This window comes from Sander vitreus, chromosome 12, assembly GCF_031162955.1.
Source record: "Sander vitreus isolate 19-12246 chromosome 12, sanVit1, whole genome shotgun sequence".
Classification (NCBI taxonomy): Eukaryota; Metazoa; Chordata; class Actinopteri; order Perciformes; family Percidae; genus Sander; species Sander vitreus.
In genome coordinates, this window is record NC_135866.1 from 5652302 (window position 1) to 5671086 (window position 18785).

Consider the following 18785-nt stretch of genomic DNA (forward strand, 5'->3'; position numbering starts at 1 on the left):
CTACCGTACCTCCTTCTGCAGAACAAGCTTACGTTAATGCTATAAAATACAAGCTTGATTAAAATAATGAACCAATGAACTAGTTAGCATTTTAGTTGCTTAAGACAAGTTAATTCTAAAGGCCCAATCTGTGATTTGTGACCTTAGAAATTGGGGGTCCCTCATGGATCCATTTTTGGTCCTGTTCTGTTTATTGTAGATCAAATTTGACACCTTTTCAATGAATGTGGGAATCCTAGAAGTAAAGTAGGTAAGGTGAGAGTAACAAAAGGGCAATGGAGGAAGTTGTAATGAAATAATTTAACATTCAACAATCATTTATTTACACTGACTACTATTAAAATAACCAGACCAAAGTGCCAGACTCCACAATTTGATAAACTTAATTTATTTGAAAATACAAAAAAAAAGAAAAACAGAAAAACTGATTCTCATATTAATCTGTTCAAAGGTAATCTAACATCCTGTATAATGTGATAAACTATTGCTACAATTGGGTGTCAGATTAACATTTTTAAAGAGTGTTTTTAAATGTAATAACAAAAGAAAAAGTAACACTGCAGTGGCAGGGTTTGGGATTTCATTCCCATGTGAAAAATGTAGGCACTCATACTGTACTGGAAAGGTTTTTGTGTCACCATGTCAGTCCTTGATAGGTTCCCTTTCTGTGGGCTCAGCTGGAGTTAAGTGCTGTCAAATTAGTTTAATGACCTCTTCAGGTCCCGCCACCTGCTCCAAACTAATGCAAATTGCACCATTCATTCAGAACCAACTATTTACTCAACCAGTTTAATGGCCTTTTATATTACAGTTTAACACTGGCTGTGTAATTTGTTTTATCTGAGAACCAATGTCATTACCAGGGCATACTTTGTAAAAAAAAATATCTCCCTCAAAATAAATAGTAAAAAGTAACAACATAAGCAAAGAATAGCTTCAAATTCCATGAGTTTTCCAAATACTTGACTATGGAGACCCTGTGTACCACTGGGTCTTTAGTGTCCTGCATTTGACTTAGCATTAACTTATTGTAATCCCTTTCCTTTCTCCAAGAACACCATTGCCATGTTGTCGTTAGTGGGAGGCCGTATGTTTGAAATTCTGGCATGACAACATTTGCTTTAAATTTGTCTTTTGAAAGACTAAACCAACAAAATATTGAGCTAATTATCGAGACATTTTTCCATGCAGCTTTAAAGGCATTTGATGAATACAGTACATTGTTGTATCAGCATAGGGTTTGTTTGGTTCAACTTACAATTAAGACACTACTGTCCACCTATTTTATCAACATTATCTACATCTCTAGAAACAACTTTCCCTCACTGCATCCTCCTCAAAAAAAATATTTGGCATTATTCCATATTTTCAGATGCAATATACTGATGTGGATCCACATCACAGAAGTCTATCTTAGTACAATAATGGTTAGCTACCGTATGTCTTGATGAAAACTGATTAATTTCACATTTTATAGAAGAGGCGTGCTAGATCTTTGGCTGACATGCTAAATCCATGAACTTTGCATACCGTAATTTGTTCTAATTCAGCCAAATTCCACTAAATACTGTTTAGCCAAAAAATGTAATATCTTCAAACCCAACCTCACACTAAAGAATGAAAAACACGCTGACCGTATATATCCTTGATGATAAACAGCATGTTTCCAATCAGGAAATTCAGTTACAGTGCAAAAACATTTAATTTAAGGAACATAGAACTGTATAGAGCTTTGATTCTGTATGAGGGTGAGGTTAGTTTAGTTGGACTGAAAAAGTTTGAGTTACAGCCAATATTGATGACACAATACTATTAGTAGAGACCTAAATGACTCCACATTTATTTGCACTGTGAAAACAGCAAAAAACTGATATTTCAGTAAGTGGAGTGATCAGCATTAACTTAATGGTATTTGCCCGTTACCATTTTTAAAACAAAGACAGGTATCGTTAATTTGAAAACAGAGCTAAGAGGAGGTGCAGAAGTCTAGTTTTCACTCAGAAAACTTAAATTACAATATGTTGAAAGATTTAGGGATGCTAATTAGGGGTGCAACGGATCACAAAACTCACGGTTTTGAGTCAAGGATCGCATCAATTTTCGGACCAGCACAAAAAGGGGAGGAAGAATATATATATATATATATATATATATATATATATATATCACACACACACACACACGGGAGAACAAGTATTTGATACACTACCCATTTTGCAGGTTTTCCTACTTACAAAGCATGTAGAGGTCTGTAATTTTTATCATAGCCTATCTAAAACAAAAATCCAGAAAATCACATTGTATGATTTTTAAATAATGAATTTGCATTTTATTGCATTACATAAGTATTTGATCACCTACCAACCAGTAAGAATTCCGGATCTCACAGACCTGTTAGTTTTTCTTTAAGAAGCCCTCCTGTTCTCCACTCATTACCTGTATTAACTGCACCTGTTTGAACTTGTTACCTGTATAAAAGACACACTCAACAGACTCCAACCTCTCCACAATGGCCAAGACCAGAGAGCTGTGTAAGGACATCGGGGATAAAATTGTAGACCTGCACAAGGCTGGGATGGGCTACAGGACAATAGGCAAGCAGCTTGGTGAGAAGGCAACAACTGTTGGCGCAATTATTAGAAAATGGAAGAAGTTTAAGATGACGGTCAAGCTCCCTCGGTCTGGGGCTCCATGCAAGATCTCACCTCGTGGGGCATCAATGATCATGAGGAAGGTGAGGGATCAGCCCAGAACTACACGGCAGGACCTGGTCAATGACCTGAAGAGAGCTGGGACCACAGTCTCAAAGAAAACAATTAGTAACGCACTACGCCGTCATGGATTAAAATCCTGCAGCGCACGCAAGGTCCCCCTGCTCAAGCCAGCGCATGTCCAGGCCCATCTGAAGTTTGCCAATGACCATCTGGATGATCCAGAGGAGGAATGGGAGAAGGTCATGTGGTCTGATGAGACAAAAAATAGAGCTTTTTGGTCTAAACTCCACTCGCCATGTTTGGAGGAAGAAGAATGATGAGTACAACCCCAAGAACACCATCCCAACCGTGAAGCATGGAGGTGGAAACATCATTCTTTGGGGATGCTTTTCTGCAAAGGGGACAGAACGACTGCACCGTATTGAGGGGAGGATGGATGGGGCCATGTATCGCGAGATCTTGGCCAACAACCTCCTTCCCTCAGTAAGAGCATTGAAGATGGGTCGTGGCAGGGTCTTCCAGCATCACAACGAGCCGAAACACACAGCCAGGGCAACTAAGGAGGACCTTGAGATGCTTCTTACGGAGCGTAAGAAGCATCTCTAGGTCCTGGAGTGGCCTAGCCAGTCTCCAGACCTGAACCCAATAGAAAATCTTTGGAGGGAGCTGAAAGTCCGTATTGCCCAGCGACAGCGCCGAAACCTGAAGGATCTGGAGAAGGTCTGTATGGAGGAGTGGGCCAAAATCCCTGCTGCAGTGTGTGCAAACCTGGTCAAGAACTACAGGAAACATATGATCTCTGTAATTGCAAACAAAGGTTTCTGTACCAAATATTAAGTTCTGCTTTTCTGATGTATCAAATACTTATGTCATGCAATAAAATGCAAATTAATTACTTAAAAATCATACAATGTGATTTTTGGATTTAGATTCCGTCACTCTCAGTTGAAGAATACCTATGATAACGATTACATACACATTCTACATGCTTTGTAAGTGGGAAAACCTGCAAAATCGGCAGTGTATCAAATACTTGTTCTCCCCACTGTGTGTGTGTGTATGTGTGTGTGTGTATGTGTGTGTGACTTTAACCCCATCAGTCTTTTTGGTCAAAATTCTTATTCGGTTAATGGTTAAATGGTCCCAAGAAAGATTGTATTGGAATTTTTGCCCGACCGACGCCAAAAGTAAATTAAAGCCCAGACCTGGCCAGCTTTAAAGCGTGAATTATGCTTCTGCGTTAAATCTACGGCTGACGTGCTCTTCTTAGAAAATGTAACTACATGTTGCGGCGACGCATGTCGCTTGGCCGTGTCTTGGCAGCGTTGCATTTCCCCCCGACTCATTTCCTGGTTCTCCTTCTCCATAAACAACATGAAATCAAGGAGAGGGTTAACTTTTCCTGCTCCAGATTTCCAACCGTGGTCAGAAAGCACTTTGTTTCTCTCTCTCTCTGACTCCAGAGTCGGTATTCGCTCCAAAGCTAATCGCCATCACTCTCTCACTCGCTCTACCACACACTCCCCACGCACACACACACGCCGGCCCTGCTATTCTCTTAAAGAGATCGACGCACAAGTGTAAACTTCAGGTCACTTGCGTAGGCTATGGCTGAAGTTGTGCGTGGAGCCTCTGCAGAAGCATAAATCACGCTTAAGCAAGCAAGGATCAACAGTGTCAAACACCCAACAATGCTTAATCACCTTTAAAAAAGTGTTTTATAAATGAGGAGATGAAGTAGGTCAAATTAAAAGGAAAACATTTTGTGCAAAGTACATGTTGTACTGGAAATGTGACAGAAGCTAAACAGACTGACTTTACTGCGAAGAAGATTGTAATTAATCAGTACTGCAAATAGAAAACTAATGATTTTTTTTTTTTGTTCTTCTGCATTTACTTTTGGGACATGCCGAGCATTTATTTAGATGTCACATTGGCTTGTCGACCGTCTGCACTTTGCCATGTGTTATGACTGAATGTGATGAAGCTTGGTGGAGAATCGCGTAGTTCTCCTTTTGTTGTGTATATCATGCATGAAGTTTAAGGTGCAATTTCAGGATGCTCATCTGATTGAAAATCTTACCACATATCTCACAGCTGAAGGATTGCTCTGTGATATTTTTACACTGGTGCCTCTGAAATAAATTAAAACTGTCAAAGCTTTGCCCACAACTTGAGCATATAAAGCCATTTTGCCTGGCGGCATCCCCGTCACAGTTGTCCGCCTGGTTGCCTGAGGCACTCATATTAAATTCAAACACACCTCCCTCGCGAGTCCTATCACTCAGTGCTGTGTACTCATTCACAGCCGCCTCTGATGCAATATGTTGATCTTGCAGCTCAGGTGCCAGCGTCATATCAGAGCTTCTGGATTGCATACCCATCATAGAATACTGATTATTGTGCATCGTTTCTTCCTTTTCTTTGTCGTCTAGAAAAGGCAGATCCCTTATCGGTGATGTGAATCCCTGCTGCCCGTTGGCTGCTCCAGCAGCAGGATTGAGGTGATACTTGGCATCATGTAAAAGCACGCAGACCGTTTGGTCAGGATCACTACTCTTCTCTATCCCAGATGTCCACAGCTGCCTGTGGTCGGGCGCTCCGGTGCCATTGTCAGTCAGTAGAGTTTGGAAATCCTCCCCGTTTGGCTCCAGCTTAACCGTCACTGTTTGCTCACCAGCTGCCTCGCCGTACGCGGTGCCCAGGAACTGTTCCTCTAAAGCTGACAGTCCGGTCTTGGCTTCTGCCAGGTTCTTCAACGGCTGGCTATCGGGCATCGTAAACATCAGGTGATGAGCCTCCAGCACGTCTGCGTTCTCCCCTTTTCAGAAAAACAAAAGGCGACAGAATTAAATGAGCAAATAGTGTTAACAGATGAACTTTTTGTTGTGCTCCTAATTTATTTATTATTTATTTATGTATTTTCTGGACTCTATTTCAAGACTTATATTTCTATCTACTATTTTAATTTATTTTTTATTTTTTTAGAAAACCCACTTTTTTGTAAAAACCTATTGCCTGTGTGTCACCTTCGGATAGACAATGTTTTGGTTACAGATTAATCGTCAAAGTCTTTTTTTTTTTTTTTTCCCCAAAATGTGAAAAGTGCTTTATTGTCATTACATCACCTTACAGACGTGTAATGAAAATAACTTGTTCCATCTTCTCAAATGTGAATATTTGCTAGTTTCATGGTCTTCAATGATAATCAACCAAATATTTTGCATTTCAGAGTGTTGGTTGGACAATACAAGCACATTGACAACTTGGACTTTAGGAAAATGTGATGGGCATTTCTTTTACCACTGTCTGCCATTTTATGGATCAAATGATTGATGAACAAAAAAAGTATTTGTATTTTGTTAGATTACAACCCTGGTTATGTTATCTGGGACGGACACCGTTGGCCTCTTACCATTCCTGTGCGTCTTCATGTGGCCCTTGAGGCTACTCTTCTGATTGAAGCACCTCCCGCAGATATGGCAACCGTACGGCTTCTCCCCGGTATGAATTCGTAAGTGTCTTTCGAGGTGGCCGACACGCTCAAAGACCTTGCTGCAGTACTGGCAGACAAAGCTTTTCTTTGGTTTGATCATCTGAATCGACCTGGTTCCTCTCGGTCTGTGGTGACTCAGCGCGGCTGCCGCCATTCCGTGCAAGCCCGCCTCGCTTGATAGAAGCGTGTCTGGGGATCCGTACGGCGTTTGGGAGACCATGCTGTTTTTGAGCTCCCTGTACGGTTTCCCTGGAAAGGAGAACGTGCTACAAGAAGCTTCGACTGGCGGCGGCAGTAACTGAGCTTTCCCCGGGAAAGCCGAGCTGCCCAGATACACTTCGCCGCTGATCTCCGCGTGGTTTTGCCCGTGTAATCTGGTCATCCACTGCTGGCTGTCTCTCTCAAATGTTGGGAAGTTCTCACTGAGGCTGTCCCCCGTCTCCTCGGTTCCTCCGTGAAACGCTGGTTGTAATAGGTTCTCCTCTGCCGGCTCAGATTTGACGTGTACGGGTGTTGCGAGAATATCCTCGTTCTTAGGTAGGCCGTCCTCAGCTTCCCCCTGGCTCTCTTTTTCGGTGCGAGGAGTATCGGCACATGGATTCCCCTCGGGAGTCTGTTTCTCTTTGCCCACTTTGATCTCAAGTGGACGGGGCTCAATACCTGTTTAAGTAGAAAGAAGTCAATGAAGAAAATGCAATTAACATGTGGCCATATATAGTATGTAAGTCATGCAAAGGTTGCTTTTCAAATTAATTTAATCGCAATTCTGTGATAATCAATAGATTGCTAGCCAATCCTATAATTACACATTATGATATGGGAACACAAAATGCCTGCGAGAAGGTTAAGTGCAGGTTTTTTTCTCTTTATTCACTGCAAGTCCAAACTGTTAGAAAACAGCACAATTCTGCAGCACAAGTTTTCACTCTGTAAATTTAAAATGACAATTATAGAGCAACTCTGAGTCCAGACTTTGGACTTAAACGTGGCTGGGGGGCATCGGTTATTTTCCTCAAACTGCTTTCTGCCATCCCGTTGAAAACCTCTTCCTCTTAGGCTAGTTAACATATGTTATATGGTTTCCCCTCGTTCATGTGTTGAGCGCCACCTCGAAGAGCCATGAAGTAACCACGCTGGGAGCAGGGAAATGTATTTAGAGCGCCCTATTTTATTCATTAAAATATCCATATTTGACGCCAGCGTATCGATACTTTTATCGCACGAAAAAGGACATGCACAATACTGACATATACAATACTGATATATTGCAGTATTGATATTTTGTTCCACCCCTATTCCTCATATCCTTTTAGTTTATACCAGTTTAATGCATTTATCCCCAAACCAGTCTGTCCCCGTGTTTACGTCCCGGTCTCCCCATGACCTTTCCCGATAATCTGTACAGTATATTCAGATACAGATGCACTAGAACGCAAAAACATCCAATTTGTGTTAATCTGTCAAGAATCATTGTCTGTAAGAACCAGGTTTGTAAAAATTTACACCCCAATCTATTGTACGCGCTACAGCCCTCAGCAAATTAGGCAATGAAGTTCTCCGTTAACGCAAATCAGGGAAAATTGCCGAGCCGTGCTGAACGAAACGTCCCGACACCAATCCGTCTGAAGAGGAAATGTGTGGAAGCATTATTGATTCGACAGCACAGATGGAAAAATCATGGATAAAAAGGGAAAGCTGCTTGCTGCCACTTAAAAACAGCCTTACAGTAATTTGGGCAAGAACATGAAGTGAGATGTGACCCCCAGTAATAAATATCCAATAAGTCTCGCCCTGGGGAAGCAGAGAGGATATTAAAAGGCTGGCCTTCTTATGAACCAGCCAGGCAAACACAGCTGTCAGCGGGGCACTTTTAAAGTCACCATCCCCCCCCCCCCTTTTCCTCCCGTCTGGCCTAAACCATAGAGTTTTTCTCTGCTTGCTGTGACGCCGAGGAATGTCACAGCCAGAGACTTCCAACTGTGAACTGAACCAAGACTCCGAGACGGAGGACAAAAATAACAGAGATACTAGCTACCAACGTGTCAGGGCGATATAGACGAGCTTCCAATTCAGAGAAACGTTTGCGGAGAGTCACACCCATTTTAAACATTATTCAAGATCCAAGGGAAGTCTTTATGCTATGAACTTTAAGTAGGGCTGTGCAATTAATGCTCAGGGTGCCTTCTCCCAACTCCGTCCCATCTGGAGATCAAAACAATACAGCCTTAAAGGTGCACTATGCGTTCCTGCATGACGTTACTTCTGTTGAGGTTCCAAGTAAATTCAAAACAAAACAGAGCAAGCTCGCCCCTCCCCCGATGTTTCCGTAACTGTCATGACTAACTGACTAACTGTAACTAACCCCCACCCCCTCCCCCAACCATCTTGTCAGTGATTGGCTGGAACGTGTTTGTTGTATTTTGGTGCCTATCCTGTGCCTCTAGTCTTTGTTTGACGTTTACGACCCCCTGTGTTGTCTCCCGAGACCGGGCTTTTTCACAGTGTATTCAGGGAGCAGGCAGCTAGCGGCTCAAGGAGAGATGCCTACGATTTAAGACAAAAATGAAATTGTGCTGAAACCATGCAGGAACGCATAGTGCACCTTTAAAACGAAGATGCTCCTATATAACTGCAATGTAAAGTCTGTTCTGCTGTACGGTTCAGAGAGCTGGCGAGTTGTCAAAACAGACATGAGGAGAATGGAACTTTCCATAACGGATGCCTCCGACGAATATGCCAGATCTTTTGGCCTAATAAGATCTCCAACAATGTACTGCACAAGAAAACGGGAAGCCGGAGAATCACCAAGGAGATTACGCACAGACGCCTGAGATGGCTAGGACACGTGTTGAGGACATGTGTTGAGGATAGAGCAAAAGTCGCCTTAAGATGGACACCACCTGGCAAAATAAAACCTGGGAGGCCCAAAACCACCTGGCGCAGAACTGTGACACAAGAGCTGGAACAGATGAACCTGTCATGGGGAGAGGTCCAACATGCTGCCAGGGACCAAATGCAATAGAGAGTGCTCATTGAAGCCTTATGTCCCATAGAGGATGAAGAGGAGTAAGTAAGTAAGTAACGTGTTTCCAAGTCATTGAGTAATAGTCGTGATTTCAATATTGACCAAAATAAATCGTGATTAGGATTTTTTTTCCATGATCAAGCAGCCCTAACTTTAAGAGAATCATTTATGCAATCATCCAGTTAAATATGAATACTGTATGCAGGCAGAGAGACAGGGATCACAGGCTAGGGCTGCACAATTATTGGCAATTTTATCAAAATTGCAATTGAACTAGTGCAATATCCAAATCGCAGGAGGGGGGGGGGGGTGCAATATTTGTTCAAGGCAAAATATGTGTCAAACTGTTCTGAATGAAGTATTGTGGTGCTGCAGAGACATCCCGGCCTACAAATCCTATCCTATGGACAAAAGAAAAAAAATCTTGTTTGGTACAGATCCTCGCATAAATCACACTATAAATCATTTAATTTTTAAATATTGCAGAAAATGAGAATAATGATACAAAAATGATCATTCCCTCCAATATCATGAATCATATCGCAAGATCAGTCAAAATAGTCACAATCTGATATTTTCCTCAAGTCGTGCAGCCCTATCACAGGCATCTAGGTTTGATCCCTCGCGGCCCTGTGAGCCTCACTAATCCTGCCCCTGCTGAAGGGACCTTGGGCAAGACACTCACTCCCCACCAGCCCCACAGCCAAACCTCCTGACCCTCCCGGAGCAGCAAGACAGACGGAAAGAATTTCTTCATTTTCAAACATTTCTCAAGACAATATTGCCTAAGTGACTCTTTTGGGGCGACACCCTGCTTTGCATTTTAGATCTAATCGAACTGACGCTTGAAAAAGTCTTTCCCTCTTTCCTTGTAATGAGCTTCAGGCGACAAACTGCTTTTTTTAAAGAGATGGATATTTTTTAATCACCTAAATATTTTCTGTTTATACGATACCGCTGATGGCGACTCCATCATATCCGTTTCCAGCAAAACAGAGTGAAAGCAGAAAATACAGAAAATCCACATTATGTCTTTACAAATGAAATAAATGTCAGACTGACTGACTTGTGATGTGCATTCTTCTTAGAAAACAATTAGTGTTTAGAAATGTCTCATGATATATTTTCTCTAGAAGTGTATTATTCAACATTTTGTTTTTGTTAAAGGAAAAGAAAAGAAAATTCTTCTAGAATCGCAATAAATGAAAATCTCAATACAAATCGAATCACCACCCATGTTATCGTGAAAGAATCGAATCGGGACAAAAGCACATCGTCCCGGCGCTGCTACTTACATCTTTTGTGTATCTTCATGTGCTCCTTTAGGCTGCATTTCTGATTGAAGCGTCTCCCGCATATCTCGCAGCGGTAAGGTTTTTCGCCAGTGTGTATCCTTTTATGCCTCTCCAGGTGCCCGGCTCGCTCAAAACATTTACCGCAGTATGGACAGATGAAGCCTTTCTTAAACATTAACCTCTTCACCGTCCTCCTCCGCGCGATGTTGTACGAGTTACGGTACGGACTGTAACCCAGCAGCCCGCGGCCGAAGGCGCTCTGCTGACACCCAGAGGAGCTGCTGCAGGGCGCGGCCAGTCCCGTGTCCAGAGAAGATTCAGGGAGACACGACACGGGGTTCTGTCCTAGGTTTAAATAGTCAGAGTTGTTGCGTCCTGCCGGAGTTTGCGTTGTCAGCCTCCACTGCGCGCTGTCCCTGTCATACGAGCCCAGTTCTTCTTCTCTGGCCTCTTCACTTCCTTCCTCCACAGGTTCACATTTCACCTGCACCTCAGGTATGGACAGGCTGTTTGGGTCCTTATCAGCGGGCCCATGCTCAAGCAAGCTCCTCTCATCACCAACATCATTCTGACTATCTGTGGAGAGGCAATGATAAAGTTGTAGAACAGTGTTCAAAGTAGTTCAAATGTTAATGTCATAATTAAGTCTGTGCAATAAAACTGGTAAAACAGTAAAAATTCATTCCAAAAATAATGGGGACCAAAATAAGGAGGGAGGTGTGTCTGGGCTGAAACACACTTTTTGTGATCCTCAATTGTACAGGTATGTCACACTTTCATTTCACACTGTTATAGTTTAGAAACAAAGTGTTAGTGAAATCTAAACTGTTACATAACAATTTCTCAAAAACATGACACAACGTGCTAAGTGAGGACACTCGAGCAAAGCGGTCCTCTCTCGTCCAATTTAAAAAAAATAAATGTAAAAAAAAGGACACAGGGTCTTTTGTAGCTGATACATTACTGCTGCCAGTCAACCACCTATGTGGCAGTGTTTATAAATGTGAGCAGGTTATTTCACAAGGTACATTTTTATTCAAACCCCCGCAGATAGACAGAGCCTTGCAGAGATGTAGAGGTCCTCAGGTAAACACCAAAGTCAGATGGGTGTCAAGAAACAGATTCCCATCCCTAAGAAACCCTGTCCTACATCAGTGTAATAGTAAAGGGTGATGTAAGAGAGTGTATCCCAGTCAGATTTATCCCAGATTAAGTAAGGTGTGATTTAAGAGAGTGTATCCCAGTCAGATTTATCCCTGGTTAAGTAAGGTGTGATTTAAGAGAGTGTATCCCAGTCAGATTTATCCCTGGTTAAGTAAGGTGTGATTTAAGAGAGTGTATCCCAGTCAGATTTATCCCAGGTTAAATAAGGTGTGATTTAAGAGAGTGTATCCCAGTCAGATTTATCCCAGGTTAAATAAGGTGCGATTTAAGAGTGTATCCCAGTCAGATTTATCCCAGGTTAAATAAGGTGCGATTTAAGAGTGCATCCCAGTCAGATTTATCCCAGGTTAAGTAAGGTGCGATGTCAGAATCAGAATACTTTATTGATCTCCTCAGGAAAATTGTTTAGTTGCTGTTGCTTACAGTCAAATTCAAGGTAAAAAAGAGTAAGAAAAGAGCAAGTCAATAAGTGTATAAAGTAACAAAGTAACATAGCTCCTGTAAGAAATAAAAACGTTAAGTGGAAGTAAAGTGAGATCAGGTTAAAAAGATTGTTTCTAAAACAATGGATTAAACAAATTCTATTGTAGTACAGTGTGAACATAAAGTACGAACATAAATAAGTACAGTGTGAATATAAGTAGCAGAAGTACATAACAGATATTGCACATGTAGCTGATAAATTATTGCACCAGATAATTATTGAACATAATTGTCCAAGAATATTAAGAGTTGATGTGAAAATACATGATGCAAGTCCAGTTTTTCTGTAAGAGTGTATCCCGGTCAGATTTATGCCAGGTTAAAATACAGTGTGATGTAAGAGAGTGTATAGATACAGTGCGATGTAAGAGAGTGTATCCCAGTCAGATTTATCCCCGGTTAAGATAAAGAGAGTTTTAGGTTTGTAGTCATTTCCATCTTACCATCTCTGCCATGGCTGTCAGGTCGCAGGGTCACTCTTTCCTGCAGTGATCTCAGCTCGTCGTGCAGAACCTCAATGTTGCCCTTTAGCTTCTTGATGTCATTTTCACGCTGACACATTTCCAGCCGCAACTCCACCACGCCATCCTCCACAACTTTGGCGATTTCTGCCACGGCTGCTTTGGACAGGGCATCGATTATGGAGGCAATCTGAGCCCGCAGAGCGACGCTGCTCAGCATTGTTAAAAAAAACAACAAAAAAACAACAACAAAGTGGCAGCGAAGCCTTAACTTTAAAGCGAGAAAAGTGTCTCAGTCGCATTAGCTAGCCGAAACAGGTCATTGCTGAAGCCGCTGCCTGTACATAAACTGCAGCCAAAGGGTTAGCTTTCTGTTGGTTTTAATGTGTAGCGCTTTCAGCTAGCAGAAGCTAATTGGTACAAAGAATAAACACAAGTTCTCGTTTTACGGAAGTGATGACATAAATACCGTAAAACAGGCGGGAAGGCGCAACGCATATTGCAGAGTCACTTCCGAGGTTAGCCCAGTTTTTTTTTTTACCAGCAAACATTACAAACATATAAGAAATAATCCAAGCAGCAGTAACCTATAAAATAATTGTTTTCAGTCATTGTTGTTACAATTACTCTTTGTAGTGGTTGTTTTATAGTTTGTCTTTATATGCTTATAAAACTTGTAGAGTTGTTTTTTTTTAATCCCTTAAAAACCAGGGACACAGACTGCATATTAGTTACGGCTAGAAGTCCTAGCTACATACATTGCATTGGTTGTCTTTTATTTAAATATAACAATGCCTGTATGTATCATCCCTGTCAAATAAATGAATACAATAAAATTAACATAAATGAAATAGAAGTTGATAAACATAAGAAAACTTGCTTAAAACAATACTTGTTTTTCTTTTCTTTTCTCTATGTATCTGTACTTATTTTTGTGAGTTTCCCTTTCGGGATCGATAACGACACCTCTTATTTTAACAAATGTATTTTAGCACTGTTAAACAACATTACATTTTACAGTTGACCTAAGGAGATTTTTTTGGCCATTTTAGGCCTTTATTATATAGAACAGCTGAATATGTGAAAGGGGAGAGAGAGGGGGAATGACATGCAGCAAAGGGCCGCAGGTCGGAGTTGAACCTACGACCGCTGCAACAAGGACTGAGCCTTTGTACATGGGGCACACACTCTACCAAGCGAGCTATCCAGGTGCCCTGAAATTTGACTTTTTTGCCACCCTTAACTAACGGTATTGTAAACTGGCCTGCCCCAGCACACACTGAGACACAAGGGACGTTGACAACCATTAACTTACTTTATCATTTATTTATAGGTCCCTTTTTCTCCCAACAAAATATGATTTTATTCTACCATATTCATTTACTCAGAACATAGAAAGCTCACTCAAAACAAAGAGGAAAAAATCAGATATACTGTATATAAACACTATACAATGTTATAAAAATAAGTTACGGAAAAAATAAGCAGGCATATAATATAATATATATATATATATATATATATATATATATCCTTATATACTAAAAAATCCTGCTTGGGAAAGTTAGAACCTTTAAGCCAAAATGGGAAAAAAAGGAAACATTGGGAACATCAACATACATAACTAGAGAACACAAATATCTACAGACAATTTTAAATAAAGTGCAAATATATAACACAATAAATGATTGCACAGGCACACAATCACACTCCCTTTACTATATAACACAGTAAATCATCGTCACTGTTTTTAGAGGACTACTTGTGTGTAATCAAGGTGTGACAAGTCATTTTAGGTTCCATACACAGTCCGTATCTGGAAAGGTCCAGGGACAAAAGGAGCATTACAAAAGAAAAGTACCAATCAGTGAGAGGATATCTGAACATTTCCAAGGCACTAAACTCCTCTATGAACAGTAAGATCATGATAAAACTGGAAAAGCTAGGCATGCATCGGTCCAACTTTTTCTCTCCCGATACATATTCCTATACCTGAAGTGCTGGGTACTGATCTGATAACTGTTCTTTTTCTGAAATTGCATGGAACTAAATAGAATTATTATTATGTAAGGTGACACAAGCCAAGAAATTCAGCCCGCAGTTACTGAACTTATTTTACTGGCAGCGCAACTTACATTTTATGACATTGATAAAGAGTGTTTTTAATATGGAACGTTCATGTCACGGCAGATACCCAACCTGCTTAAAGGAACACGCCGATTTATTGGGACTTTAGCTTATTCACCGTATCCCCCAGAGTTAGATAAGTCCATACGTACCCTTCTCATCTCCGTGCGTGTCGTAACTCTGTCTGACGCACCCACCGCTAGCCTAGCTTAGCACAGATCCTGGAGGTAACCGGCTCCATCTAGCCTACTGCTCCCAATAAGTGACAAAATAACGCCAACATGTTCCTATTTCCATGTTGTGATTTGTATAGTCACAGCGTGTACAAATAACAAGGTCACATGAGACACAGCCATCTTCTAACCGTATACATACTGGGAACTATATTCTCAGAAGGCGAAGCACTGCTACTTGGGCGGAGTGATTAGCGCAACACCTGAAAAGCACCGCTGTTACTCTCTGCTCCTCAACCACGGGGCTTCTCAGGTGCTGCGAGCAAATCACTCCGCCCAAGTAGCAGTGCTTCGCCCTCTGAGAATATAGTTCCCAGTATGTATACGGTTAGAAGATGGCTGTGTTTCATGTGACCTCGTTATTTGTACACGCTGTGACTATACAAATCACATGTAAATAGGAAAATGTTGGCGGAGCAGTAGGCTAGATGGAGCCGGTTACCTCCAGGATCTGTGCTAAGCGAGGCCAGCGCTGGGTGCGTCAGACAGAGTTACGACACGCACAGATGTATGGACTTATCTAACTCTGGGGGATACGGTGAATAAGCTAAAGTCCCAATAAGTTGGCGTGTTCCTTTAATAAAGTGCATTGGCTCGTTGCAGGGAAACTGTTGCATGGCTGTAAATCTATCTAAAATCAACACCACTACTGGATTTCAAGGCTGAAATCCCCAATTATGAATTTCACAACTACAAGTGTAAATACAGTATGTGTGCGGGGTATGTTTGGGCGATATGATGAGTCTGCAACATATGCAGTACACTGGTTACAGCAATTTGTAAACATAACAGTCAAATGTTTCCTTGAACACTGCCAGCAACCCTGCTTTGCTCCCTGAAATGCAATGCAGACATTAGGGGTGTAACGATACATCGATCTGGACGGATATATCGATTCAATGATCCACGATCCAGTATGATCAAATGCAAAGTTAAGATATCGATACATATCATCTGTAAGATGCCTCTTTATTTTAGATTCCCACTTTGTATTTATTGTTTTATTGAAACGTCTGGAAGAGCTCAGTACTAAAATTGTCTAATCATATTTTAGTTGCTTCTCCAGAGTTGAAATAAATGGAACGGTGTTAAATGGGCATTAATCATATCGTCTCGTATGGACAGCAGGGCCCTGAATTGAATCAAAATCACATAGTGACAGACTTTTAAGATATCAGCAAATATCCTATTGTTGTCCAAAGAATCAATATAACATGGTATTGTGATAAAAAAAATGATGATTTACACCCCTAGCATACATTGGATGGTTGCATTCGATTCATTCAAACTGTCAAAGCGCACCGGGAAAATTGTTTTCTGAGCGCTATCTTCCTTGCAGGTGAATCTCTTGATGGATTTTGAGGTTACCCAGCACAGTGAAGCTTTTGCCACACTGTCCGCAGCTGTGCGGCTTCAGCCCGCTGTGGAAGCGCTCGTGCCTCAGGCAGTTGTCCTGCCTGGAAAACATTTTGCCGCAGATTTTGCAACTGAACGGCCTCTCCCCCGTGTGCACACTCTGGTGCGTCTTCAGCCGGGTCTTCTGTGTGAACGATTTCCCGCATTCGAGGCACCTGAAAGGTTTAAAGAGTTGGTGGGAGGCCTTGTGTTCTTCAAGCTGAGACATGCGAGGGAAACCCCTGTTGCAGACCGAGCAGATGAACAGTTTCTGGTTTGTTCGCCAAACGTTCATTAGCCGTTTTGCTCTTAGGTGGTTTCTATTGAGGATGTGATCCTCTGTGTGTGATCCTAAACTGGCTGCTGTGGCCCTCTGTGGATGGGGCGGGGCTAGTGATGGCCCAGCCTGTTGCGAGCACGGGTCCTGACTGACTGCAGGGTGTGAAGCACGTCTGAACTGTTCATTAGGAACAGACTCTAAAGTGGTACTTCCCATGCACATGGGGTGAATATCTACCTCTACTTTTATCGGCACACTTAAGGAATCATCTGCAATTCCCTCTGCTGCGGCTGATGAAGAGTTATGTTGACTTTCTGTATTTCTAGGAGCGACATATTGCTCAGCATGAGGTGAGAAAAGCGATATGTGCGGCTGCATTGAAACAGAGCCTTTCTCAAACATGCTACAAGCAGGAGGAGGCCAGATCAGGTCATCTGGCTCTCCCAGCTCAAAGCAAACGTCTGCCGTTCCAGTGTTGTCTGCTGTTTCCTGTGTGGCGAGTACATCGGCGGGCTCGTGTTTCACCGCTGGGCTCATGTCATGGCTCTCCTCCGTTCCATGGCCGGGCTGGCACAGTGAATGAGCAGACTTTGGTTCCAGATACACTGCGCATGTTTCCTCATCTTCTTTTTTATCTGCAATTGACAGAAATAAAAATTGCAGGTAGATATTAGACTTTGACTTCACAAATCCAAGTCCATTAAGCAAGGACACAGTAGATGTGTTTCCATCCACCTGGTTTTGTGAGCATTTTCTGTATCCAATAATGGATGGAATCGCTGTAAATAAAAAAAATCGAAATATCACAACAACAAAATGTATGCTTGACTTGAGGTGAAAACGTTGGTGTAGCTATAAAAGCAAACACTACAGTTTAAAACAAACATGTCATTATTTGGCACTACTTCATTTTTATTGGAAGTAAATCCTACAAAATAACTACAGTTAATCGTTCGGTTTTGGACTCTTGCTCAGACAAAACAAGCAATTTAAGAATGTCATCTTGGAAAATCTCAAAAATCATCATTTCGTCATTTATAGATTGAATTGTTGTGAATTGTGAAAAAAACAAAACAATGAGTGCCTAACAGCATTGATGGCATTCGTAACGTTACTTAGGCTACAATCTAGCTAATAGTTTAGATTGTATTAAAATAAGTGATTTGTCTTTAAGTCGAATTTAACAAGAGACCATTAAAATCGTTAAGGATCTTAAGTTGTGTGTATTAAGCAAGAAATGTTGTGCATAGGAATGGAAAATCTGAATTTCAGACTTTTTGAATAGAGTTTGGTGTGACGGTTCTCTCCCACAGAACTAGATGTGGGAGCTAACCTTACTGTAGCTTACCAGTTATTGCTCACCTTTTCGCGGTACCCGATTCCCGGCTGTTTGTTCCGGTTTGTCCTGCGTAGCTCGGGTCGCGGCGGCTTCCTGAGCGTTGCAGAGTTCAACCTCCATCAGCTTCAAACTTGTTTTGAGCTCCTGAATCTCGCTGTCCCTCCGACACATCTCCAGGCGCAGCATCACATTACCGTCCTCCACCAGCTTCGTTATTTCGGCGACCGCAGCTTTCGCTAACACATCCATGATGGCCGCAACCTGCGAACCGAAAGAGGAGGGGAAAGACATCCTCCGTCCCGAGTGAATATAAATAAAAACACTGTAGAAGCAAATGCCAAGCTTTATTAAACAGCTGGGCTTCTGCAGTGAGGCGAAGCAGCTTCCCAGTGGTTTTATTTTTGTTTATTTCCGGGAAAATTAGATGGCGGATGTGATGTAAAGGGCAACTGACGTAACTCTTCTAATAAACGTGAATTAAAAAATAATAATAATAATAATAAACGTGAATTACAAACGTCTCTATTTCTATCTCCAAATACTAACAAACACGAAACAATGAATAATGCATATTAAAATAATACGTATTTTTAAATAATGCATATACCATGTCAAAATGTTTCTGTATAAGTGTAAACTGGATCTGGACTATACTTCATGCAACAACAAAAAAATTATATATATATATATATATATATATATATATATATATATATATATATATATATATATATATATATATATAAAGCTCTTTGTCAGGTAAAAGTCAGCAA

General features: G+C 41.4%; 2 protein-coding genes across 2 annotated transcripts; both read right to left on the minus strand.

Moving 5' to 3' along the window:
• Positions 1-2174: 2174 nt before the first annotated feature.
• On the minus strand, positions 2175-13090 carry LOC144526566 (uncharacterized). Its single transcript, XM_078264118.1, has 4 exons — positions 12621-13090; positions 10531-11106; positions 6130-6870; positions 2175-5535 (listed from the first exon to the last, which is right to left on the minus strand). The coding sequence occupies exons 1-4, from the start codon at positions 12856-12858 to the stop codon at positions 4742-4744; spliced, it is 2349 nt and encodes a 782-aa protein (XP_078120244.1). The 5' UTR covers positions 12859-13090; the 3' UTR covers positions 2175-4741.
• Positions 13091-13672: 582 nt separating this feature from the next.
• LOC144526825 (uncharacterized) lies at positions 13673-18419 on the minus strand. Its single transcript, XM_078264493.1, has 2 exons — positions 18036-18419; positions 13673-17308 (listed from the first exon to the last, which is right to left on the minus strand). The coding sequence occupies exons 1-2, from the start codon at positions 18301-18303 to the stop codon at positions 16323-16325; spliced, it is 1254 nt and encodes a 417-aa protein (XP_078120619.1). The 5' UTR covers positions 18304-18419; the 3' UTR covers positions 13673-16322.
• Between the last annotated feature and the right edge of the window lie 366 nt (positions 18420-18785).